This window comes from Ailuropoda melanoleuca, chromosome 1 (assembly GCF_002007445.2).
Source record: "Ailuropoda melanoleuca isolate Jingjing chromosome 1, ASM200744v2, whole genome shotgun sequence".
Lineage (NCBI taxonomy): Eukaryota > Metazoa > Chordata > Mammalia > Carnivora > Ursidae > Ailuropoda > Ailuropoda melanoleuca.
The window spans coordinates 175,548,944-175,575,796 of NC_048218.1; the positions used below are offsets into that span (position 1 = coordinate 175,548,944).

Sequence of the window (26,853 nt, forward strand, 5' to 3'; positions counted from 1 at the left end):
AAATCCTTTCAGGCTGTTGACTATTCCAGTGGAGATGCTTCTGCCTCTCCTGACATCTGTTCTTTTCCATAGTCACAGAAGTTTAAGTGGGACACATGGCTGCCTGGCCTCCCTTGCAGCTAAGTGTGACCATGTGACTAGTTCTGATGAATGGTATATGAGTGAAAATGATAAACTTCCATACTGTGCCCTGAAAAGGAAAATGCCCTCCCCTTCGTGTTTCCCTTTTTATGATACCATGATAACAAGGTGGTAGTAGGAGCAGGAGTAGCCATCTCAAGTTAAAGACGGCAAAGCAACAAAACAGAAGGGTCCTGGGTCCCCACACCATAGAGGCACTGTAACTGTGCTGCACTGCTTACCCTTGAACTATTAAATGAGAGATCTACCACCTTCCATCATGTTTAAACCACTGCTATATGATCTGTGTTACAGCAGTTACTGATCCTAATACAACAATGAAATCTATGATAGATCAAGAAAAAACAACAACACTGCATGTGGATTCAATACAGAGAATTACCAACACTCACTTACCCTGTAACCACTTGACTAATTTTCATATTTTCTAGGAATAAGCAATCCCTTAACTGTCTCATGCAATAAAAAACAAAATAGTGAGAGATCAAGATATGCTACCCCACCAGACCAAATAGAGCCGAACACAGTCCAAGAGATGAAGAAGTTTCATGGTTGGGAAAGATAAATGACCATTTTGTTCACAGTCTTACTTGGACAAGCTCCATGTGCTACCCAGGATTGAAGGAGGAGGTGAAGGGGCGGTGAGGTTGGAGGTCTCTTAACCTCTCCTTTTTTGCAGTGTGCGACTAGATCAGAGCAACTCAAAAGTTCCTTAACACATCCACAGGGCTTGTTTAGCCCTAAACCTACAGGTCAGTTTGCTTCCAAGAGATGATCTAAGATTTCTTGTCCTTTTGAGAGCAGGTTCTAAAGGGTCCAGAAATGTAATTCACACCAAGCACATACCAGAAAGGCATACACTGGGACAGTGTTTATACTTTTCATTTTTAAGTTCCCAAAAGTCATACTTCCAATGAGAGCAGTGTTATGATAATATTAATATTATAGACATGAAAAGAAGCCAAAAATAGATAAGAATATAAGAAGGAAAAGAAAAAGAGTAAGAAATATATTCATGAACAATATAGGGAGAAGGAGGGAGAAAGTAAGTAAATACAAATACAGAAATAAGCATAGTTATCTACTTATTTGCATAAGTGAATATAAAAAAAAGCAGAAAAATTACAGTTAAATTCAGTCCAAGTACTCATATCTGAAGGTTTTACCCACTGACCTATATAACTTAAACTTGAAATGAGAGACAGAGGAACATATAAAGAAAAGGTGGGATCACTTCCAAATAGCTTCATCCAAAAGACTTCACTACTCACTTTATTTTAAAGGAATTCTTCCTTTAAAGACACATACAAAAGGGAGTCACATGGTAATGAAGAATACATAGTCTTCTGATCCTGATAGAGCAAAAGAATTCTCCAGAGTTATCAGTATAGGATAATGGCTTTCAAACTCTTTGACCATGTAATGTAAGAAATACATTCTATAGAGCAACCAAGTACTCAAGTACTCACTCATATACACGCACAACTTAACGCATGTACCCTCACAATGCAGCACATAAAAACTGAAAACAGTTTCACAAGACAGTATTTATGTTTATTACATAATAGGCTATCATTTTAGTCTGCTCTGTTTCATCGGATGCGACAAGATGAATGTAGGGAGACCGGATTATTCTATTGGTCCTGAGCAAAAGTTGACAGTAGGCTGGACCACAGTGGTGGTGACAGATGGAATAAAATGAGCAGACTTGGGGCACCTGGCTGGCTCAGTCAGTGAAGCAGGCGACTCTTGATCTCAGGGTTGTGAGTTCCAGCCCTATTGGGCATAGAGCTTATTTTTTAAAAAAAATAATAATAAGCAGACTTATGATACATATTTTGGAGGTTAAAATGACAGGATTGGATGTGGATGGGCAATGGCGGGGGAGGGGAGAGAACCTAAGAGAAGGAAGTGTTGAGAGGCAGTAGTGACCTATGAAAGGACTGTTATTTTGTCATCCCCTTGAATTGCATTCCAAAGTAGTAAAAACATGCTCATAATTCAATTTCTCAAACCTTTATTCAGTCCTACTAAGCACAAGTCCATAAGTTAGGTGCTAAGAACATAGAAGTGGAAAAGCAGATATGGCCCTTGCTCTCAAGGGGTTACACCGTACCAGGAAAGATGCCCCTAAACAAATATTTTAAATGGAAATGAGTATGGAAAAGGGCCATGCCCTGGAGCATGGGACTATGGAGCAAGGAAGCCCCTCCATCAGAAAATGATCAGCAAAAGTCTCCCAAGGAAACAGCAAATGAAGTGGGACCTGAGCATTTCAGGCACAAGGAGTAGCATGTATGAAAGCCTAGAAGCAAAGTAAAATGTAGCTATTTAAGAAACTAAAAGAAGCTCAATTTGGATAAAGTATAAATACAGTTTATTTGCTAATTATCAGTTTTTATTTTAGTAAACATTTAGTTATTGACTGCTAAACACCAATGCTAAGGGAAGAGAATATATAGATGGCTGGGCATACAATACAGTATCATTTAAAAACTCCCACAGGGGCGCCTGGGTGGCACAGCAGTTAAGCGTCTGCCTTCGGCTCAGGGCATGATCCCGGCGTTATGGGATCGAGCCCCACATCAGGCCCCTCTGCTATGAGCCTGCTTCTTTCTCTCCCACTCCCCCCGCTTGTGTTCCCTCTCTCGCTGGCTGTCTCTATCTCTGTCAAATAAATAAATAAAATCTTTAATAAATAAATAAATAAATAAATAAAAACTCCCACAAACAGTACTTAATATTTTCTATGTAAATTTGTATAAGCATATAAAAGTATTTAAAATAGAATATTTGTATTATTGTGCTTACTATTTACTAAAAACTAATGTCACCTGTATAATTAGTAAAGTATAGAGACAGATAGAAAAAGCAGGCTTATCAAAATGCTGAGTGGTTCATCCTAGATGCTGGAAATATAGATGATGACGACTTTCTTCTTTGAACTTCCATTGGTTTCTAACAATTAAAAAAGAAAGACGGTGCTATGAAGTCACTTTAGTATATAGATACTATAGGATGACACCAGTCCTGATTTATTTCCTATCATGATAAACTACCCTTTCTCAGTCCAGTCTCATTGCTGACCTATGGAGAAGAAAAACACCGAGTAAGATTCTTCCCTATTTATGCAGCAAACATATCTGACTGTAATTCTTTTATTACCCAAAGCAGGCTACATGCTTTGGAAAACTTCCTGAGAGTTTGAAAAGCCTTAGAAAGTCTTACCTTTCTACTCACCCATAGTAGTATTTGGGTTCAAAAAGGAAAAACTTGCAGACAATCCATATTACAACCAACCTGACTACTTGACTATTTTAAGTAATTAATAAACCGGCTTGAAACACATAAACCTATCCTTACCTAAATATTAAGCAAAAATATACTTTAGCAATCAGGGCAAATAGGCTTAGACAACCAGAGAATTTAGACTTCAAAAAAAAAAAAATGATAGGACAAATGCAAATAGAAAACATGCTCTTATACATCTGTAGCTCTTAGAATTAAAAAAGCAAACACTTGACAGAAGAACATAAGTGTTATCTTTGCTGTTCCTTGTGTCCTGCATGCATGGAGCTTCACTAAATGAGTAGGGATATGTGCAGAATAGAAACTAGGAAAGCTTTCAAGTATGATGATGCTGCAGCTATCCCAGTTACAGGGTAACATCCATGCTTACAATGTAAATTAAGGGGAAAAGAGAACGTAAGTTGTATTAGAACTGGAGTCCCAGAATTTTGAACCTCCCCTTCTTTCCCAATATCCACTCTCTTACATACTGCTACTCCATTTGGTCACTGTGGCCCCCAAGAAGGATCATAGTAATGAGAGTCCGGGGCCCTGAGGTGGCCTATAACTAGCTGCATGTCTCACCGACTCACTTTCAGGCCTCAGTTTCCTTGTCTATAAAAAGAAAGAGGTTAGATTCAATTTCTAAGGTCCCTTCTGTGCCCCACATTCTTATTTCCATAAACTTTCAATTGTTTCTCCAAGACCTCAGCAGATACTGAAGTTTTAAAAAGTCACTCAGATTATTACTGAGACAGGAAGTTGCCTTTTAGGTTTGAGACTCTAAGTATTAAAAAGAAAAAAAAAAGACTTTGCTTTTATTAAACAGCTAGTTAAAAAAAAAAAAAAGAAACAGAGAAGAAGCTGGAACAAGTGCAATTCACGTCAAAGAACGTTTAATTATAGTGAAAGCCACTGCTCTTTCACTTCCTATCTTCACAACTCCACTGCTGACCAAGTATTTTTCTACTGAGAGACTCTCAGAGCATGTGGGAGGAGTGCCAATCTGAAGGTGCACAGATTCTGCCCAAGCCAAGGGAAAAAATAAAGCTACCTTGCAAACAGGTTGTCACTATTTTCAAAGGCTCAAAAGAAAGCCTCAGTATAGTCCCATCCTACCCAAATTGCAAAGGACACCTATACCACATAAAAGTCAAACACTTTTAAAACCTTCTATCACTAAAATAAACCATACATAAATGAAACAAGCATTACATGTCCATGTGAAGTTGTACAAATAAACTGTTTAAAGTTCTATGGCATTCACATTTTGTTTAAGTTTATGTACTTTTTTCCTATAGAAATTGCCAAAGAATCATTGGAATGATCTGGTCTTTTGCTCACACCCTCAATGTTTAAAACTTCCATTTTGTTCACACCCTCAACGTTTAAAACCTCCATACTAATAAGCACCTAGCATCTGTTTCCTCTGAGAGAATTTCCTTTAAGCAATGACAATATGCTACTAAAACCATCCCCAGCAAAAAGGGAATAATTTTTATCAGTAACCTCATTCTTCTAGTAACCATGCAAGTCATTTAGGTTCAAAACATTGCTCCTGAGAAAATTGATGCTTAAGTACTGGGCACACCTCGTTCATTGCTGAACTGAGAATATTTTACAATAAGCTTTCAGATTCAGTTGAAATCATATTTGCCACCTGCTATATAGCACCTGCAAGGGGAAGTTTCTTGGTGATGCTGACCTCAACCACATAATGACCTACACCATAAATGCCTCTTCCCTCTCATGGCTTGTAATGGCTTGATCATGCATGAATTCATCTAAAATGATTCTTAAACTTGCTTATATTTTAGCCTCTACAAAGTCACCAGTCACTCATCCATAGCAACCAGGTGGATAAATACACCTCAAGTCATCCTAATTACAAACACTATTTAAAAATTGTGTGGGAGGTTTGACGGTAAGAGGAAAATAATAAATTACAAGGCAGTATCTTATATAAAATGTAATCTTTCAATCACAATAATAAGCCCGCACATTTGGAGAACCAAATCAAGATTTTACTTCTGAACTCAAACTATGTATCAAATTATGAGCATCAGAGAATGTAAGAGCAGGGATTCAAGCAAATCAGACACCCAATTCTCTGCTCACTCAATATATGTTTATTGCTCACCTACTAGGTATCTGGGAACTGGGCTAAGTAAGGGATGAGTACACAATGCACAACAAGGTAGGTGTGGTCCTGGGCCTCACAGAGCTTACATTTTCATTCTTGCTACATTGTCTACTTTGCTAGACACTATGCTAAGACACCAAAAGACAGACCAAAATCAAGTTCCTTCCAAGAGGGACTTGTTACAAGATCACAAGGAATTAGAAGACGACCACGCATGGTCAGACTACCCTTCTCCATGGATCTCTCCAGGAGCTCCTGCTACCAATAACCTCAGTCTGCAAATAACCTAAGTGTGTGCAAAAGCAGGAAGAATGAGAACTTTTTTTTTTTTAAGATTTTAGTTATTTATTTGACAGAGATAGAGACAGCCAGCGAGAGAGGGAACACAAGCAGGGGGAGTGGGAGAGGAAGAAGCAGGCTCATAGCAGAGGAGCCTGATGTGGGGCTCGATCCCACAACGCCGGGATCACGCCCTGAGCCGAAGGCAGACGCTTAACCGCTGTGCCACCCAGGCACCCCTAGAACTTTTTTTTTTTTAAGATTTTATTCATCTATTTGACAGAGCGCAAGAGCACAAGCAGGGGGAGCAGCAGCAGGAGAGGGAGACGCAGGCTCCCACCAAGCAGGGAGCCCCATGCAGCACTCGATCCCAGGACCCTGGGATCACGACCCGAGCCGAAGGCAGACACTTAACCATCTGAGCCACCCAGGTGCCCCTAGAACAACTTTCACAAAGATTTTATTTCAGAGAGAAAGAGGAGAGAAAGAGGAGAGAAAGAGCCCAGGAACAGGGCTTGGAGCGGGGCGGGGGCGGGGGGTGGCGGAGGGAAAGAGAGAAGCTGATTCCTGGCTGAGCAGGACTCTGGGATCATGACCTAAGCTGAAGGCAGATGCTTAACCAACTGAGCCAACCAGGCACCCCTGAACGAGAACAATTTTGATTCTATTGGAAGCAAATCTGGAAAAGTAATCTATGGAAACCAATTTTAAAAAAATTCAGGGCCACCTTGCTCCTTTCACTTTACAAATAAACAATACCTTATAAAATAGACAACTGGTAATCTTCAGAATGTGAACTCCAGCATCAATTTCTTTATCTTTTAACTCATGTGACTTAGCAGTTCTCACTCAAAAATTCTCAGAAAGGACAAAACGGTAAGAAAAAACAAAGAATAAAGAAAAACTAGCCAAAAATAATAAAGGGGATAAATGTAATGTAATTAGACATAAAGCGAACCATGTTCTGGCAAATATACCCAATAAAAGTCAACACCAGTAGCCTAACGAAGATAATAATGGTCCTCTGTTCTGACCTAAAACTCCTTCTTTGATAGAGATAATTGTAATTCCCTATTGGTAAACTGATGAGCATCTGGATACCAAGAGAAGAGAAATTAAAATTGACATATTTAATTTTAAGTCAGGAATGTCTAAACACAAATGAATTCCAGGGTTATGTTCTACTATAACTGTGTTGAGAGAAAAAACAACCAGAAAACAACTAGGAAATGCAACTTCATGAGTTTTTGTTAAGGACTCCAATTTGCAAATGTACAGCATTTATGCTCAGCTTTCCCTCTGCCTCAGAAAAGGAGTCCTCCCTCTGTCCAAGGAGAGGCCAGCAGTGCTCTGCGGAGAGAGCATCAGCAAAGAGGGAAAGTCAGTATAAAGTTGGTGGCCTCTGAATCTAACTGACCTCAGTTCAAATCATGATTCAATCATGTGACTTTGGACAAAGTGTTGGCTGGTTGAGCCACAATTTTTTCATCCGAGAAAACCTGCAGGGTGTTTTGGAGGTATAAAGTGTTCACACATAGCCTAAGTAAGCATTTGTATGGAAAGAAAAAAAATGAAAAATAAAGTCCCATAAAGCTAGTATCTGAATACAGTATATGTATAGTAGAGAACAATGGCTGGATCATAAAATAAAAGGTGTTTCTTCAGGTAAAAGCATTAACCGTGTCTAAAGAAAGGGACTAGCAATAACAAATCAAAAAAGAACAATAGACTTAACAATAGATGTCTGTTACATGCAATAAAATCAGTAAAGCCGATCTTCTAGGTAATGGGAAACCTATTAAACAGAGTGATACTTTTGTTCTGCTTTGAACTTAACCTTGTTCTAGGATTTAACTGGTTAGGGACTATCATACTTACTGATATTGGCTAATTAACAAGAATTATGGAGTGCCAACATTGCAGCACTGTCTTAGGTGATTTGAGGGTTTTTTTAAAGCAAAATAAAGGAAAAATATGACTTAATGCCAGAATTTGACCACAGGAATAAGTTATACAATAGCCATTGAAAAAAAGACAAAGAAAGATAGATGCTGAAATTGCAAGAAAAAAATTCACAAGAAAAGTGAAAAGAAAAACATGACTTTAAATGTAGAAGGTGGGTTTAAGAATGTCCACTAAAAAATTCTTAAAACTTTTCTATAGGTTTAAAAATTGCCATTAAAATGTTGGAAATAAAAGAAGAATAAATTAGGGGCGCCTGGGTGGCGCAGTCGTTAAGCGTCTGCCTTCAGCTCAGGGCGTGATCCCGGCATTATGGGATCGAGCCCCACATCAGGCTCCTCCGCTATAAGCCTGCTTCTTCCCCTCCCACTCCCCCTGCTTGTGGTTCCCTCTCTCGCTGGCTGTCTCTATCTCTGTCGAATAAATAAATAAAATCTTTAAAAAAAAAAAAAAGAAGAAGAAGAAGAAGAAGAAATTATATTTGGTAAATTTCTCAGACAAGAGGAAAATATGATTCTGAAAGTAAAGGTTTATCTATGGCCTATCTGAGATAGATGCTGGCCAGACCAAGAAACAGGATATATGTTAAGAGCATTGAGGAATAAGACTGGATTTAATACTTATTTTTTATTTTGCTATGTTTTGTTCCTTAGCAATATGGAAACGCTCACGACTCCAATATTTTTGAAAACCATATAAAACTAAATCCATAATTCTGTGGTATTATGAGCCTCTCTAAAAGCTGATTCAGTCCACCCTAATCCTATAAATTATCTTTATCCTTTCACTCCATATAGACACCATTTGACCACATTTACAACTAAGGCCCAATCTCAAATTTCAGTTATTAGAATGCCATAAATTCTGCAAAAATAGTTCACCATAAAAATTAACAGGCAAGTGAATAGCTTTCTATAGAGTGAGGAAAATTCTACTAAATGATAGCCATTAGCAAGGAGAAGCTTAGTAAGCTTTAACTCTAATAATCACAAAATTTGGATATCAACACTGCACTCTATTTTTTTTTTAGTTTAATAGAAAAGCATAACTGCTGTCATTAAGTAGAAGCTAAAGGCAATGTGGATTTTAAGCTAACAATGTGGCAACTTAAATATATGTGTAAATGCAACAGAAGAGGTACTCATCTACAACCCAAACAAAGTAATTAGAGAATTTTGAACTATTCACCATAAACCTATTTATTCCTGAAACAATAACATTTTGAATTAGCAAAAGAACATACTTCCAGTATCAGAATACTTACTATCTTTTTTTTAAAAACCACATTATTTAGCATTTCACTCTGTGTGAAATTGGCTTTTAAAAAATTAAGATAGCCTATAAAAGGAAAAAGCATCCTTTTCAAAAAAAAAAATCTCAAAACCCTTCAACAATCAAAACTAAGAAATAGGAGTGAAGGGAAATAATGAGAAGAATATAACATTGAGAACCTAAAAAAAAAGAAGGGCACAAAGTAAATAAGAAGAATATTGGAAAGTAAGCATCAGGCAATAACATGAGTAATGGGAAAATGTCCTTGAAAACACCAGGTAACACACAGTTCCTGGAGCACAATTACCTGAGGTATCAGCTTTGCTGTTCCTTACCTACCTCATGATCTCAGAATCTGGCCCACTCTCCAATAACTGCTTCATATTCATTTCTCTTAGCTACTATTCACACTAACCCTATTTCTGCCCTATTTTTAAATGGTACAGGGTCTCTAATGGGTTCAACAGTAAGTGCAATAAGCAATTTTTTTAAAAGAGCAGGATTTCAGGGTCTCATGAAAATCCTATTCTGACCTCTACCCCTCATGCCTCAAATAAACTGCTTTCTACAAATGCCTGTAGGTGAATATAAAACACCAGCTCAAATTCACATTACTAGCTAAGGAGAAAAACACAGCTTTTCCTTTGATTGGGAATGGGAAGTAGGAAGTTTTCTCAAAATATCCAAGGCCAACCAGACCCTAAAGGTGCAAAGATGAGAAAGCAAGGTCATTTACAAAAAAAAAAAAGTGGGACTCGAAAATGCAATGTAACCAGGAAACTAAAGGCCAGTCCAGGGACTGTTATTACTCTTTATAAAATGATAAAGATAAAAATTAGAAACACAGGCTCCCCCAGTAGGGAAGCATATTAAAGCTCTGATTAGTCTGTCAAAAATAAAACCTGTCCAAATGGTCGGAAGCTTTGGAAGGTTGCCCACAGCCCATCTATGGCAGCTGCATGCCCACGGGGAGCTCAAACAAGAGCGGTGCAGGCTCAGTGCAGGAGAAGATGCAAGCCAGATGAGAAGATTTATGCAATTTAAGGTAAAAGCAACAGTAACTGATGCCTTTGGAAGAAATAGCTATGGTCCTTTAAATTTACAAGTGCAAGCATCAGGGGGCAGGGTGCACACACTTGTTGAAATGGCAACAAAAGCCAGACTGGCAACATAAGTTTAAAAAAAAAAAAAAAGCAACCAAGAGGTCAGAGTACCAAGAGGCTCACCTGTGCAGCCTGGAGACTAAGGCAGATGGAGCACAGCACTTTCTGGACTCAAGTGTCTGCTGCACAGAAAGTCCAGGGACCATAATGAGTCCCTGGTGAGTATACAGCATATGGAGCTGAGATGTTACTTAGATTGCTCCGCACACACAAATGCCTTATTTTGATTTTACCTACTTGCCAGTATGAGTTACTGTTTAAGATAACTTGTGAAACTGCATCAGCATGTAATGCTCTAAAACTAAGACGTATCTGCCAATCAAAACATTCAAAATTACTCAGCAGTATGAAATAATGTAAAACAAATTTTTTTTAAATGCTATAAGCAGGGTACCTTCAATGAAATACAATGATCCCTACTACATAATTCTAAAGAAGCATGAGAAGTTGGGAATATAAAGCAACTTAAAATGTCACCAGAGTATTATTACTATTATTTTGTATTTCTGTTTTTAGATACTTGACCAGTAACAGCCAATGGCTGTCAAAAACAGTAGAGCATAGCATTACATGATATTCCATCAGTTTGATACAGGACTCTTAAAAGGTGATATTAGTGCAGAGATAGTCATATATGAATGGAACAAAAAGGAGCCATGGTGGCTTCAAAATATTTCTCCAAATTCCTTGACAGGCCTCTTCCAAAATGATGAGCCTCATTCCCATCTTCTTAAGGGTAGGCAGGACTTAGTGACTGGCTTCTAGCAAAGAGGGGGCATAAATGATGTTGCGTGATTTGTGAGGCCAGTCATAAAAAGGAACGCTACCTCCTAGCTCTCTCTCCTAACCACTCCTTCTAAGCAAGCCAACACCATGTTCCGAGAGCAGCCAGACGTGGGAGCGGCCCAGCTGGAAAGGAACGGAGGCCTCCCTCTCCCCAGGAGCCAGCACTACCGTGGCCAGCCCGGTGAGTGAGCCAACTGCAAGCCTGATTTTCCTGCCTCAGTTAGGCCTTCACATGACTGTGGCTTGGGTTGAAATCTTAAGTTCAACCGTAAGAGAGATCCTGAATCAGAACTGTGGAGCTGAACTGCTCCTAAATCACAGACCCGTGGAAATGGTGAGAGATGATACACGCTTTAAGCCAACAGCGTTTTGGGCTAACTTGTTTTGCAGACATACCTAATAAAATAGTAAACCTGGAAATAGACCCAAAGACACAAAAATCAAAGGTGGATATTTATTTAACTCATTATAGAAAAAAATAATTCCACATAACTCAAAAATTAATATAAAAATTAAAAACATAAACATAAAACTAATAAAGGAAAACAAAGGCAAACAGTATTTTAGGGGTGGAAAGAGGCATTTCTGAACACTTTACAAAACCCAGAAAATATAAAAGGAAAATACTGACAGGTCTGACTACATAAAAATCAAAACATACCATAAATAAGGTTAAAAGATAACATGATATAAAAATCTGCAATATATATTAATCCTCAAAGTTTAACATCTCTAAAATTATACAATTCTTACAAATTATAAGAAAAAAGACATGTTCTGAATGAAAAGTGAGCAAAATACATGAAAGGCATTTCACTGAAAGCAAAAGATGCATAGTTTATAGAAATATAAAAAGATGTTCTGCCACACTAATAACAAAACAAATACAAATTAAAAAATCACCTTTTTAACCTATCAAGCTGACAAAGACGTAGAGAACTAAAAGCACCCGGGGTGCGAAAATACAACCTCTCATTTCTCCTGGTAGTGCAAACGGGTAAAACCTTTCTTGAATGTACCATGACGATGTGCACCAGCCTGTTCCACAAACATACCCTCTGGGCAGGGCACCACTTCTAGGGTCCAAAGATATGATCGTGGATTTTCAGTACTCCATTACTACTAACGGCAAACCTGAAAACAATCTAAGTGCCCATGAACACATAAACTATGACATGAAGTAGAATCATTTGTAATCATGAAAAAGGATATCGTATACCTATATTGCTTGACATTCACTTTTGAAAAAAAGTTAGAAAGCTTTCAGTATAAGAACTCATTTATTTGAAATTTTATACACACCCAGATTATCGTCATCATAATCATGGAAAGAAGTCAGGTGATAGAGAATATGTACCAAAATGATGACAGTAATGTTTACTGGTAGTCAAGGAATCTTCACTTTCTTTTCTTGTATTTTTCCATATTATTTAAATTTCCAATAATGGGTACATATTATCTTTACAAACTAAAGCAAATTAACATTAGTCTTTTCTGCTACAACAGATATTTTAGTGTAAATTAGCTCATATGCAGGAAAATGACTTCAGTTGCATTGGCTCATATGTAATTTTCCCAACACATCAGGAGCAAGTTTCCCCACCCTTAAAGGGAAAGTTCTATTTAGTGGTTTCAAGACCTCCACTGTCTATGTTAAGCCATCTGAGGAAACTGAGAGAGTGCAGATGAAGAAATGCATAATATTTCCCCGTCTTTAGAATAAAACAAAATTGGTAAGTCAACACCCTCGATCAGACTTTTAACTTTGATGAAATTAGTCTCTAGTAGAAGTGGATGATTTTAAGGATTTACAACTATCAGGAGGAAAACGAGGGTTTAAGGCTGCCTTAGATTAACTATGATGCTGGGTGTAAATGCCAGCTGAGATTTAGCCCATTTTATTAAAATTGTCATTTTTTGTGTATGTTAGTTATGTTTACAAATTCCGCTGGTCTCAAATCATCTGTTCTCATCCGTTCCTAACCCTGTTTTCTCTATAAGCCCTAGCACTTCTAGCACATGACTTCGCAGAATTAAAAATTTTTCAGGAATGCAAATGTGGCATTAATAGAGAAATGCCTATGCTATTCTGAGTAAAATGCAAAGAGGTAGAGAAACATTCCATAAGTAAAAAAAGAAAGGGAAAAGAAACTTTAAACTTTATTTTGCTTCAGCCATAGTTTCTAATGAAAGATGTGAAACACAGGGCAAAACAATTTCAATATTCATGATTTACACCATTTTTATTGCATGTTACACATATAAAGAAAAAGAAATGGTCTTTGCTCCACTATCTACTTAAAATCTAAACAAGACAGAGAATTAAACAGGCATCAACTATGGAAGAGGCAGCAATACAATTAATTTTTTTTTCCAGTGGCACAAACAGGAGGGAGATTTATTTCTTTCTCATATAAAAGAATTCCAGAGGCAGGCAGTTCATTCCGACCCTGCACTGTCCATCAGGGCAGTTCACCCATCATCATTCCTTTTTTAAAAACCACCTTATTGCAGTGTAAGTGACATACAAAAACTGCACGTATTTAATGGATACAGCTTGATAAATTTGGAGATAAGTATACACCAGTGAATATATTCCATAAACATATGGGACACCCGCGGAAGTTTTCTCCCAGCTTCTTTTAATCCCATTAACTTTTGAATACAGTATTCAATTATATACACTCAGTTGGGTGTGAGGGAAGGAAAAATGAAAACAATGAGGGAAGTAGCTCTAGAACTATTTTAGATACATTGTAGCATTGGCCAAAGGAATAAAGGAGTTGGCTGGAACCATGGTGCTGTGGAAAAGGGGAGATACAAATACACAAGGGAAGTCAAGAAAAAACCCTTCTAGAGACCTAAAAGCAAAAACACACCCCAGTAGAGACAAGTATTCCTAGTACCTGGATGTTAGCCTCTAACACGATTCCTCACTATAAGGAACTCAAGCTCTTCAGAGAAAAGGGTTGATTCCAGGGCTGGGCCTGGAAAGGTACAAGATGAACCTGGAACGTTTTGCTACACCACTAAGTGAAGAGGTGCCAGAAAAATGATGGAAGAGCAGCAGGACACAGGGGCCTGCTTGAAGGTGTTTCTTCTGACTAAACACGGGAAAATGTGATCACTAACGTCAGTAATAATTATAAACTATCAAAAAGTACCTTTGGATTTCCTTATTTTCAGAAACTGGCAGTATTACAGAACTGGGTATCTAGCCTCAAAAGGTAACTTATGTAATGCAAATTTAATTTAGTATAAGTAATACCATGAAGGTATTTTATAAACTGCTAAGTTTAATAAAATGCAAATATTTTAAAATAAGTTTCCTTTGTGATCATCCTCACATATATTTTAGAAATGAAGTTAGTTCCCTTGCAAGTACAAAAAAAATTTTCAATTCATAAATTATCCATCTATATAATTTTCAAAGTATAATTATTGAGATGAGTAAACAAGACTTTCCACTCTTCTTTGATTTTATATCAGCATGTCCAGCTGTTATGTGACTTTGAGATCCAGTGGTAAAATACAAAGGTGTGAATTTGAACTATTTTAAATGCACATTTTATTATCATTACTCCTAGTATACAACAGTCAGACCCCTGTGGTTTGTTAAGAAACAGCTGGTGTCGAAATTATCTAAGCCTACAGAGCGTTGGGAAGAGCAAAGAAATGATCATCAGAGAGAAAGAGAATGAAGTTGGCACTTCTTCCTTCAGTATTTACTCCTTTTACGTCAATAAACATTTGAGTACCTGCTACGTGCAGGGCATCATACCAGTTTCTATACTGAAAGAATGAAGACATATCTGTGTATCTATATAGATACTGAACAGTAAACATTGTCCTTTTGAATTAATCTAGCCTTGTGATAAGGTTACCAGGGCCATAAAACTAAAATGAAGAAAGACAGGTTTTACAAAAGAGATAGGCAATTGGGGATGTTATGGAAAGACAAACTTACAGTATTCTACAATCTCTGGTCCTTCTACTCTCAGAAAAATGACTCTATCGTCCAAATGGCTGCCCCAAGGTCAACACAGTAGTTAGCGAAAGTGCCCTCTATTAAAAAAATACAAATCACAACTTCCTCCTGCTTGAAATCCTCCAATAACTCTCCATGTCCTATAACACACTAGCGAGCTCCTTAGATTCAGCATACACTTATCTTTCATTAGCACATCATGCTCCAGCCAAAGCCAGCTACATGCAATTCCTACAGTGTGTCATGTCATGCTTTTAGTTGTTTCTGGGCCCTTATATATGTTCTCCTCTGTCTTTATCACTCTTCCCACCTTCTTTTGTCTTGGCCAACTCTTTTTTTTCTTCTTCTTCTTTTTTTAAGTCCTATGCCCAATGTGGGGGGCTCAAACTCATAACCCTGAGAGCAAGAGTTGCAGGCTCTACCAACTGAGCCAGCCAGACACCCCTGTCTTGGCCAATTCTTAATCGCCCCTCAGGTCTGCTTAGATGTCACCAATCAGGAAGTCTACCCTGACTCTCCATGTCTGAATGAGATGCCCTTCCTATGTGTTCCCATAAAACCCCATGCTTCCTCTACCACAGCATTCATCACACCTGATATTCTCATCCTTACCTCCAACCGGCTATGAGTTCTGTGATGGCCTCTTGTTCACTGCCAGACCTCAGCACCTTGCAATGAAGTGTCCGATGTTCAATACAGTTTTATTGAAGAAGTCAATAAATGAGTTCCAATAATTACTAAAAATAATTTTTAACATACTTTCCTGTCCATGTAGATTACCTGCACTATACTCAGAATATGATGGATGTGGTGGCACAGATTGAGAGAAAGGCATTGTCTAACCCCATGCAACAAACTGTGTGTTTGTGTGCTGTCTGTGTACATGGGTGAGCGTGTTCATGTGTCTGACTACCCCATCTCTCATCTGACAGGTTTACTTGGTAGTTGAAGATACTTATTGAGAAAGTGTTTCTTTCTAAATTATGTATATTTATGTACGTGTATGATTATATATACCAAACTTCAAGAGGCTGATTGGGGGGTGGTTTTTCTTCAATAAATCATAGCACAGCATTCATGTCTAAAGGCAATAAAGATGGGTAACAAAGATTAAGTAATTTTTCAAGACCTATTCAACTGTAAGACATCAAGAATTCTCTTTTCAATTGAAAGCTTACCTCTAGAAAGTGTTTAGCTTGTTTTTCCTTAAAAGCAATGTTTTTCAGTCCACACTCTATCGTGGCCCTAAGGACTCCCCAGAGGCACAAGGGCCGAAGGGAGCAGGCACAAAGTAACCAAAACTCTGAGCCCCGATTCCCTTCTTCAGTCAAAGCCACCTGCTTCTATCTTTTGTTTTTTTTAATAATAGAATTCCAAAAAACAGTTTCTTTGAAGGGTTCATCACATAAAAAAATAAGAAGAAAAAGAGGTTAGGGGCGCCTGGGTGGCTTAGTCGTTAAGCGTCTGCCTTGGGCTCAGGGCGTGATCCTGGAGTTCTGGGATCGAGCCCCACATCAGGCTCTTCTGCTGAGAGCCTGCTTCTTCCTCTCCCACTCCCCCTGCTTGTTCCCTCTCTCGCTGGCTGTCTCTATCTCTGTCGAATAAATAAAATCTTTAAAAAAAAAAAAGAAGAAGAAGAAGAAGAAAAAGAGGTTAAAAACCAGCACCTTAAAGAATCAGACATGGGTTGAGGCTCAGACTACATAATTCAAGCCCTAATGTTTTCCTATTTCTTATTTAAATTCATCTGTCAGGTTTATAAGCCCTTATTTGTGCTAAAAGGAGAAATACCATTTGAATGCAGAGATATCCAGGTAGAGTGAAAACATGGGTTTTGAGAAGTGTAAATTATTTATTCTCTGATACAGCTATAAGATTATTTATCTTATAATGTTTAATGGCATTATTTATGTACCAATCTTCAAGTTAATGATTCATAACACAGAATACCAAAATAATATGATGAACGACAGAAAAGCCCACTATAAATGCTAGCTGCAGCTATGTTTTATGTATGATAGATGAATATCCCACCCCGTTTCAATAATTTCTTAGTAAAAAGATCACCTTAAATAGGAAACTTCACCAAACTCACACTTAAGTAGCAATTTTAACTATTTTGCCAATAAGAAAAAAAAGGGGAGCAAGGTAATTGAAACCAGGGGTTGCTCTATATTGTAACATTCAGAAGACCATTCAGAACACCAGGAGGGAGAATTTGATCTGCTGGCACTCGGGGAGGGATAAGCAGAAATGCGAGTCCCTAAACAGAAAACTTCAGCCTTCCTCTGCACAACAGCGTTGGAATTGTGGAATGGTATTTGACTGCAAGTCAATACCTGAAGTTACCTGAAAACTCCCAGCTCTGTAACTTCGTGAGGTGAATCTGATATCTTTAGAGCTGAACACATGTAATTATGCCTAAGATCTACTAAGCTGAGAAGCAACCAACCTAATTTTCATCTCTTCTGGAAGTCTGACATGAGTACTCTAAACCCCAGCACTGTTGTCCACCCCCAAACTCCTCTGGCGTATGCTAGCCATACCCTCTTTTGGCACCCAGTATTATTAATTATCTTTTTATAGTTATGTCCATTTTCCCCAACCACACTGTAAGCCCCTAAAGGGTAAGTACCATGTCTCACTCCTCTCTCTACATCCTAATGGTCTTAGAATTTCGCTAAGCATTAAGTAAATTTTCCTTGACTGTTTAATTTTAGATATGGTTTATATTACCACCCACTCATAATGTTGATGGAGAGACAGTTTGGTTGTGATTGTGTAAGATACCCCATTCCTTTAAATACCAGTCAGGAGCATAAGAGAGAAACTAGGTGGCCAAAGCAGGCTGTTTGGGAAACACCCAATCCATCGGATACAGTACCTCCTTGCACGTGTTACTCCCAAAGAACCAAGCACCCATCCTACTCCAGAGCTAAACCATTCCTGCTCTTCCCATGCTCAGTACCAAATTAGAAATCAGAAAACTTGGATTCAGGTCCTAGCCATGCCAATGACACAGCAATTCATTTCATCCATTTGAGCAGACTACCTGTAAGGTTCTTTGCTTCAACTATCTGTGATTCTGAGTCTAACTTCAGGCCTTTATCCTCCATAACAGAAATCTATGGAATGGTCCATTCTCCCCACTACTAAAATTACCTGTCTTCCATGATACACCCCTCATCATCATCATCATTACACCCTGCTCCAAGACCATTTCTCACTTCTGCTGCAAGGTTAACGTTGCTCATGAAATCATGTTCACTTCTAACGACAACATGGTGAAATTTCTTGCTTGATCTTTACTTTATACCCGTGCTCATTTAACAAACCCATGTCACATGGCTGGTTGGATAATACGAGATAACATACAGTTGGGGAAACTTCTAATACATGCCTGCTTTCAACAGCAAAGATAAGTATAACCCCATTTGCAAATAAACACCAGTAATACTAAATAAAATTATTTTCATATGGGTCACCAAATAGGTTGTTGTCAACTTAATCAATAGTTGAGTGGCCCTGAGAATAATTCCCTGAGCTTCCCAATTCTGTAAGAAATTTATTTTTATTGTTTCATCAACATCAAGTGATGTTAGGGAACATCACAATGGTTGTTACAATAAATGGCTCAGAAAGAAAATTTAGTAAAGATTTTCTTAGATTTTAGGAAGTGTATGAGCTAGATAAAAATATATGAGCCAAATAGAAATTCAAAGCAATTTAAATTAGTATCTATCAGTTTTGAAAAATGAAGAAGTTTTTCAGAACCTAATACACCTTTGTTCTGCAAAAAGACTAAGCATATCACCCAAAGACCTTCCCCTTTCCCGAGCCAAGTAATTTGTTATCCAATTAAGTACAAAGAAAGATGGCAATTTCACCTCTTCAGATGTGTCCAGCAAAAGAGCCATAATAAAATCACAGATGAAAGGTCAGTTTTAGAAGTGAGATAGACATAACAGAATCCCCCAGGCAATATTTAAAATACTATTTTTCCTTGGCCCAAATTATACCAACATTTTGCTATACTTTGGGTGTTAACCTCGGTACAAACATTAAACAGTCACATAAAAATTTTTGACTAACAGTACAGTGAGGTTTTGTTTCATTTTTAATTAGGATGGAGTGATTGGCAGCCACTCTCAAAATCAGAAATACTCTTTCACAAAGTATTATCAGATCTGTACTCTGAAAGAAGCATTAATTGGAAACAGAAAGAAAAACTGTATGAAACAATTTGACTTTGAAACCAATGAAATAAAAATTTCATTCTAGTAAAGAATATTCACTTGTGTTGTCTAAAATACCGTATTTGCCATAGTAATAATAAAAAAAAAATTTGTTATTCTATTTTGTTACCTCCATTAATCTCTTACATTAACTTATTTTTATTCCATTTTGAAAGATATAAACTAATGGGTCACAGTATTTGAGTAATCTTCCTAAAGTCACACAGGTAGTAAATAGCAGAGCTAAATCCAGATTGTCCCACCCACGGCCCATATGTTTAAGCACTATGCTCCCTGCCTCCCACTTGGTTGCCACTGCCAGTAAATATCCACCACTCCCAATAAACACAACAAGAGTTACTGATTTCATAACTGCTACTACGGCACTCAGATGCAACTAATAAAGAGTGTTCTGAATATACAATTAGTTCAATCCACTATATAAAAGGTAAGTGCTCAAGTCTCATTAATTTTCTAAAAAATTTTCAAATGGGAAAGGGTTACAAAAGGGAGAAAAGTACAAATCTATATATACAACATCAATTAATAGAAAAATAATCACTGGAGTTGTTTTTGGACTTAACAAGTACTGAAAACTCTTATCCTGCTATCTTTTCAGCCCTCTGAATTGGCTCTCAAAATCTGAAATTCCACCGCTCAAAGAAAAGAAAGCTGGAAGATACGTACATTCCAAAACACTGTGCCCTTTTGCGATTTCCCTTCTACATTTGTTACCCAGATCTTTAAACACTCAACTAGGAGCTAAACCAATTCAACTGTATGTATAAAATGTAAAATTGGAAATGCCACAAAATCAACATGACCTTTAAAGTGTAACATTTTCCACAATCATTTACTTAATAGTAGAAAAACATTTTATAGTGTTTAAAGCATAGCCTTCATGCATAATATTTTCAGCAAACATAAAAGCAAATACAGAACAAAGTACTTAAAAATCAACCACATTTTTTAAACAAAAACTGCAATTAATTTTAAACCACCACTTTTTCTGCAGTAGTTACATTATCAAACATTCATAACCATATTGGTGTGCTTCACTTTTCAAATACAGAACTGATGTAACCATCACCCAAGCCCAGTCAGTCACCTCCTGCAATTGGTAAGGCCTACCAGTATGACTGATTTTCCCCCCATTTTAGCCATATCAGTTTGCTTGAGAACTAAAATAGATGTCAGACAAAAAGCCAAGATGAGTCCTCTCTGTAAACCAACAGGATCACCTTGATTAATTCCAAGACACTGATCTCAGCATAATGTTTTCTAACGAACCAGACTCCTCAGTCAAAGATACTGAAAGCAAAGATAATAATTAGATAGTCAATATTACCATAAAATTAAATTTTGTATAAGAGCAAATGTAGTCTTCTATCTTCAGATCCAATCACATATTTGTTAAAAGTAAAAGATATGCAAATAGATGCTAATGGAATGGCAAACTTTCCCCAAGAGAGAATCACACTTGAGATAAATCACCACTCTCACGATTTTAATTCCATAATCAAGTAGCAATCCTTGAGAATGTATCTTTCCCCTTTGACTACTTTGATTAAGTAGTTTCAATAGAAGCTGATCAGAAAACACTTTTTCTCAGTTTTGTTTTTTTTTTCTGCACCACTACTAGCAGGAGATAAAAATTAGCAAGACAAATGAAGTCAGAATCCATATCATCCCATTTATTGCCTGTAACACCTGAAAATTAGGAAGAAAAAGAGATCAAGGAAACAGAGCAATCTAATGCCTGGCTAAAGGATAAATTCTATCTTTAAAATTGAGTATGTTTCTATCAACTCTATGAATTCAGTTCTTTAATGAAAAGGTTATAGCATGCGGAGACAAAACAGTACCAACAGTACCGTATCAGCGAAGCAGCTAAATTAGATACCTCACCTGTCACAAAGAAAATCAATAAGGCCCAATGAATTTGTATTGTACACTGATTTATTTAGGGAAAAACTTGAAATACAATACAATGTCTTTAGCTTTTTGTGTACTAAACATATTCTGCTCCATTGGCTGGAAGAAATCTAAGAAAAGATGGCCTGTGCGGCAGACGGCAAACAGGACTCAGTACAACAGAGAAGCAGAACAAGATGAAAGGAAAGGAGTTGGAAAGGGGGAATTTTCTATTTGACATACATAAAAATAATGGCTTTTTACAGGGAAAGGAACGTAAGCGGCTACCGTACGAAGGAAATAGGCAGAATCAGCTTTGGTAGAAACAAAAGAGCGGAAGGATTAAAGGACCCCTGAAAGTGATATACTACCCCAAACAAAACACAAGTGAGACAAACTTAAGTAGGAAAAATGTGGGTCAACATTCAAAGACAAGAATCTGACCTGATTCTTTTCCAACACCATCTTGTTCTCTTCTATGGTACCTTTCACCTTCCCTCTCTATACCTTTACTTATGCTACTCCTTCAGCCTAGAATTTCTTCCCACCCTCTCCACTCACTCAATACTCCAGTCTCCTAATACAAGCGCAAAATCTCATTCCATTTTGTGAAGTCACAGGAAATCTCCAATCTCTTAGTTACACTATAGCTTTGTTTATACCTCATTGTGGACACTTAGATTATACTCTGAATCACAGTCACTTATTTACATATTCATCTTCCCCACCACTATACCTAGGGGTTCTTATTGGGGGGGGGGGTATGCTATCTTTTTTTAATTGTGGTAAAATACACGTGACCTAAAATTTACCATATTAACCATTATTAAGTGTATGGTTCAATAGTGATAAGTATATTCACATTGTCGTGCAACCAATCTCCAGAACTTTTCATCTTACAAAACTGAAACTCTGCACCCATTAAACTCCTTGTTCCTCCCTAGCCCCCACTCGTGGCAACCTTCATTCTACTTTCTCTCTATAGATTTGACTGCTCTATGTACCTCATATAAATGGAATCATACAGAATTTGTTTTCTTATGACTGGCTTATTTCACTTAGCAAATGTCCTCAAGGATCATCCATGTTGTAGCATGCCAGAATTTCCTTCCTTTGTAAGGCTGAATAATATTCCACTATATGTATGTACCACATTTTGTTTTTCCATTCATCCATCTGTGGACACTTGGATTGCTTCCACCTTTTGGCTATTGTGATTAATGCTACTATGAATATGCTTTCAATTCTTTTTTTTTTTTAAGATTTATTTATTTATTTGAGAGAAAGAGAGACAGCATAAACGGGAGAGACAGAGAGGGAGAGAGAGAATCTCAAGCAGACTCTGTGCTAAGCATGAAGCCCGACCCGGGGCATGATCCCAGGACCCCGAAATCATGACCTGAGCCAAAACCAAGTGGCAGTTGCTTAACTAACAGCAGGCACACCTGCTTTCAATCCTTTTGGATGTATTTGCAAAAGTGGAACTGCTGGACCATATGAAAGGTCTATTTTCAATTTTTTGAGGAATTGCCATACTGTTTTCCTTAGTGGCTCTACCATTTTACATTATCGTGAAGAGTGCACAAGGGTTACAATTTCTCCACATCCTCACCAATACTTGTTACTATTTTTTTAATAGTAGCTAGCCTAATGAGTGTGAATTCATAGTGTCTCAATGTGGTTTTCATTTGCATTTTCCTAATGATTAGTGACACTGAGCACCTTTATCATGTTCTTATCAACCATTTATACACCTTCTTTGGAGAAATGTCTACTTAAGTCCTTTGCTCATTTTTTAATTGGGCTATTTTGTTGTTGTTGTTGAGTTTTATATACTCTGAATATTAACCCCTTATCAAATATATGAACCATTGAGGTTTTTGTTTTTTTTTTAAACTCGCCTTTCTATTCCCTAATTTTCCAGAGCAGATTATATGTAATACAGAAATACATTTTGAGTTGAATGTATTTCTTCCTTTTAAAAAATTTTTTGGTATAATATAAAATTCAAAATATCCAAAAAGGGGTATACAATAGAAAATAAGACACCCTCCCATCCCTGTTCTCCTGCCACTCCTCAGAGGCATTTTTCTCTAATTATTCCCTCCAGAAATATTCTGTGCATGTACAAGAAAATATGTATCTTAAGTTAGTCTCCTCCAAAATATTAAACTACTAATACCCACTGTTCTGCATCTTACCTTTTTTACTTAATAATTATTCCATTTCAACATATATAAACTGTCCTATTCTTTTTAACAACTACAAATTCTACTATATGTCCCATAATTTATTTATCCAATCCTCTGAGAATGGGCATTTGTTTTCAATTCCTGCAAAGAATATCCCTAAATATATTTTATTTCAGCCAAGTATAAGATCTGTAGAATAAATTCTAATAAGAAATCAAATGATATGTATATTTTAAGTTTTGATAACTATTTCCAAATTGGCCTCAATGAAGATTGCAAAAATCCATACTCTCATTAGCAATGATTTCTCTATGCCCTCAATAACACATTCTGTTTGCAGAATTGTTTCTTTGCCAATCTGACAGACTACTAAGTCTAATATTTGGGTCATTCACAGTCCAACCTCAATCTACATGTCCCATGGCCTTTTACTGTAGTCAAATAGTTTCTCATTGGTTCTAAATTTAAGAAGAAGGTACTTCCTCTATGTCTTTGTGCAAACCATATGTTATTTTGAATGTTCTTTCTTCCTTCAAGACTAGTCCCAGATGATCTCTCTGCTCTCCCCACAAACACAAAAGACCACATTGATTCAACAACTATCTAGTGTAAATCTCCTACACTATATACAAGTAAATGAATTTTGTGCTATGGGATATCAGAGCAAGGGAAAGTCAACCTAGAATGGACAGCGGCCTCAATAACTTTCAGCTATACAGGCATGCCTCGTTTTACTGTGCTACTCTTTATCATGCTTCACAGATACTGCATTTTTTTTTTTTTTTACAGATTGAAGGTTTGTAGCAACCTTGCATCAGGCAAGTGTGTTAGCGCCATTTTTTCAACAGCACATGCTCACTTCACATATCTGTGTCAAATTTTGGTAATTCTCACAATATTTCAAACTTTTTCATTATCATTATATTTGTTATGGTGATCTGTGATCAGTGATCCTTGATGTTACTACTGTAATTGTTTTGGAGCACGACAAACCATGCCCAGAAAAGACAGTGAACTTAATCAATAAATGTGTGTGTTCTGACTGCAGATGTAGTGGAAATAGCACTTTGTCATATCTTTGGCCATATAATATATTTTGAAGATAAAAAAAGAACTTTAAATTAGTAGAGATACAAAAAATGAGATTGCAATAAAGATATTAATGAAAAAAGGATATGACTATTAGAGTTTTATCTTGAACTAAACAACACTGAGCAGTCTCAAACTCAGAAGTGTAGTTTTCTGTAACTATACTGCATTAGTATGTCACTGACCATTCCTCTAAGTATTTTAAACTAGAAGGACACTTTGAAACTAGAATTGTATTTAATATTATCACTTGCTTCAAGATTTCAACTTCATAAGACTATTTGTAGTCTCTTCCCCCAAAATCTTTCTACCTAACTCTGCCTTTCCCTAGTGGCTCCGGTCACATAGAGATTTGTCACAAGAAATTTAGAATCTACCCTTTCCTTACCATAAACAGCAAATACTGTGTCTCTGACTCTACAGAGAAGGGGGCAATATAATTCATGCTTTTGGAGGGAGAACTAACATCTCAAACTAACAACTAGGTAATAAATATGGTTAAGAGCCAAGCACACAAGCTGAATATCCCAAAGTATATAACTTCCATAATAAGATACAAACAGGCTTAATCAACAAGACATATTCAGAGGGAAAAAAATGCATTTTTCTCAGACACACCCAAATAACATCTTTTCAGCAGTATTGCCTTCTTAAACCCAAATCATTATTTCCCTTTATTACTTGCCTGCAAAATCCAAAAAAAAAAAAAAAGAAAAAAAGAAGAATTAAAATGTAATAACTAAGTATAACTCATTAAGCAATTAATTCCTCACATTTCCTTATAATGAGGTAAAATTTACATAGGATTTTGGGTTGCCTGGGTGGCTCAATTGTTTAAGCATCTGACTCTTGATTTCAGCTCAAGTCATGATCTCGGGGTTGCGAGATCAAAGCCCATGTCAGGCTCCACACTAGACATGGAGCCTGTTTAAGATTCTTTTTCTCTCACTCTTTGAGGAAGGTGCAGTCACTGCTACAGAAGAGCTTTGGACACCCCGCTCCTGCTCCTGACTCACCGCTGTTCACTCTCACCGAGGATCAAGTCAGTCAGGAAGCCATGCCACAGCCATGGCTTTTCAAGACACGGGGAGGCACCCATGGAACCAGAGGTGGTGATTCACCGAATTACTATTACTCTCGCCAGCCGCAACATAAAATCTTGGGAAAAGGTATGTGCTGACTTGATCACAGGCACAACGGATAAGAATCTCAAAGTGAAAGGACTGGTTCAGATGCCTACCAAGACTCTGAGAATCACTACAAGAAAAACTCCTTATGGTGAAGGTTCTAAGACTTGGGATCATTTTCAGATGAGGATCCACAAGCGACTCACTGATTTGCACAGTCCTTCTGAGATTGTTAAGCAGATTACTTCCATCAGTATTGAGCCAGAAGTTCAGGTTGATGTCACCACTGCAGATGCTTAAATTAACCTTTTTAATAAGTTACCAGTTGTTAGAAAAAAAAAAAAAAAGATTCTTTCATTTCCCTTCTTCCTTTGCCCCTCCCCCATTCTCTCTCTTTCTCTCAGTCTCTAAAAAGAAAAAAAAAATTCACATAGGATTTTAACAAATGGCTCACATAGTGCTCAAAAATAACCTATAAAGTACATGTCATCTCCACTTTTCCAAAAAAAAAAAAAAAATGAAGTTCAGGGGTGCCTGGATGGCTCCGTTGATTAAGCATCGGCCTTCAGCTCAGGTCATGATCTGAGAGTCCTAGGATCCAGCCAGGCATCAGGCTCCCTGCACAGCAGGGAGTCTGCTTCTCCCTCTCCCTCTGCTGCTCCCCCCTCTCCCTCTGCTGCTCCCCCTGCTTGTGCTCGCTCTCTTTCTCTCTGTCAAATAAATAAATAAAATCTGGGGAAAAAAAATGAAGTTCAGAGAGAAAAAATTCACGTTCACATTGCTGATAGAGCTAGCACTTGAATAAAACCACGTTCTTTTCACCATACATCACCACTTTAAAGTCTAGAAATTTGTATTTAATGCATATTTTTTAAGTTTTAATGAAATGTTTAGAATATTAACATAATGCAGTCATTTACACCACACGTCTCAAACTGTTAATCTCAAACTATTACTGTCATAGCTCAAGTCTACAGAACTTCTTACACATGAGAAATAGATTCATGAAAAAGCTAATCAGTTTATGAAGTGCCTCAAACTATCCTTATATAATGATACTAAATAGTTCTTATTAAACAAAACTAAATAATAATTACTTAGTATTTGAATCTGACACTAATAAAACCCTTATTAAACAAACAAACTCTTGGAAAAATACCAAAATGCTTTGTAAATAATCTGCTACACCAGCAAACTAAAAATTAAGGAAATAAGGCTACATACTGTATGATTCCAACTACATGATATTCTGGAAGAGGCAAAACTATGGAGAC

At 37.2% G+C, this 26,853-nt stretch overlaps 2 protein-coding genes across 7 annotated transcripts in view; one reads left to right on the forward strand and one right to left on the reverse strand.

Annotated features, from left to right (window-relative positions):
* IMMP2L (inner mitochondrial membrane peptidase subunit 2) overlaps positions 1 to 26,853 on the reverse strand; it is an 816,344-nt gene that overhangs the window by 778,410 nt on the left and 11,081 nt on the right. The gene's annotated exons all lie outside the window — the stretch shown is intronic.
* On the forward strand, positions 11,122 to 25,879 carry LOC100463721 (40S ribosomal protein S20-like). Its single transcript, XM_034644949.1, has 2 exons — positions 11,122 to 11,215; positions 25,410 to 25,879. Exons 1-2 carry the CDS (start codon positions 11,122 to 11,124, stop codon positions 25,877 to 25,879), a joined length of 564 nt encoding a protein of 187 aa, XP_034500840.1.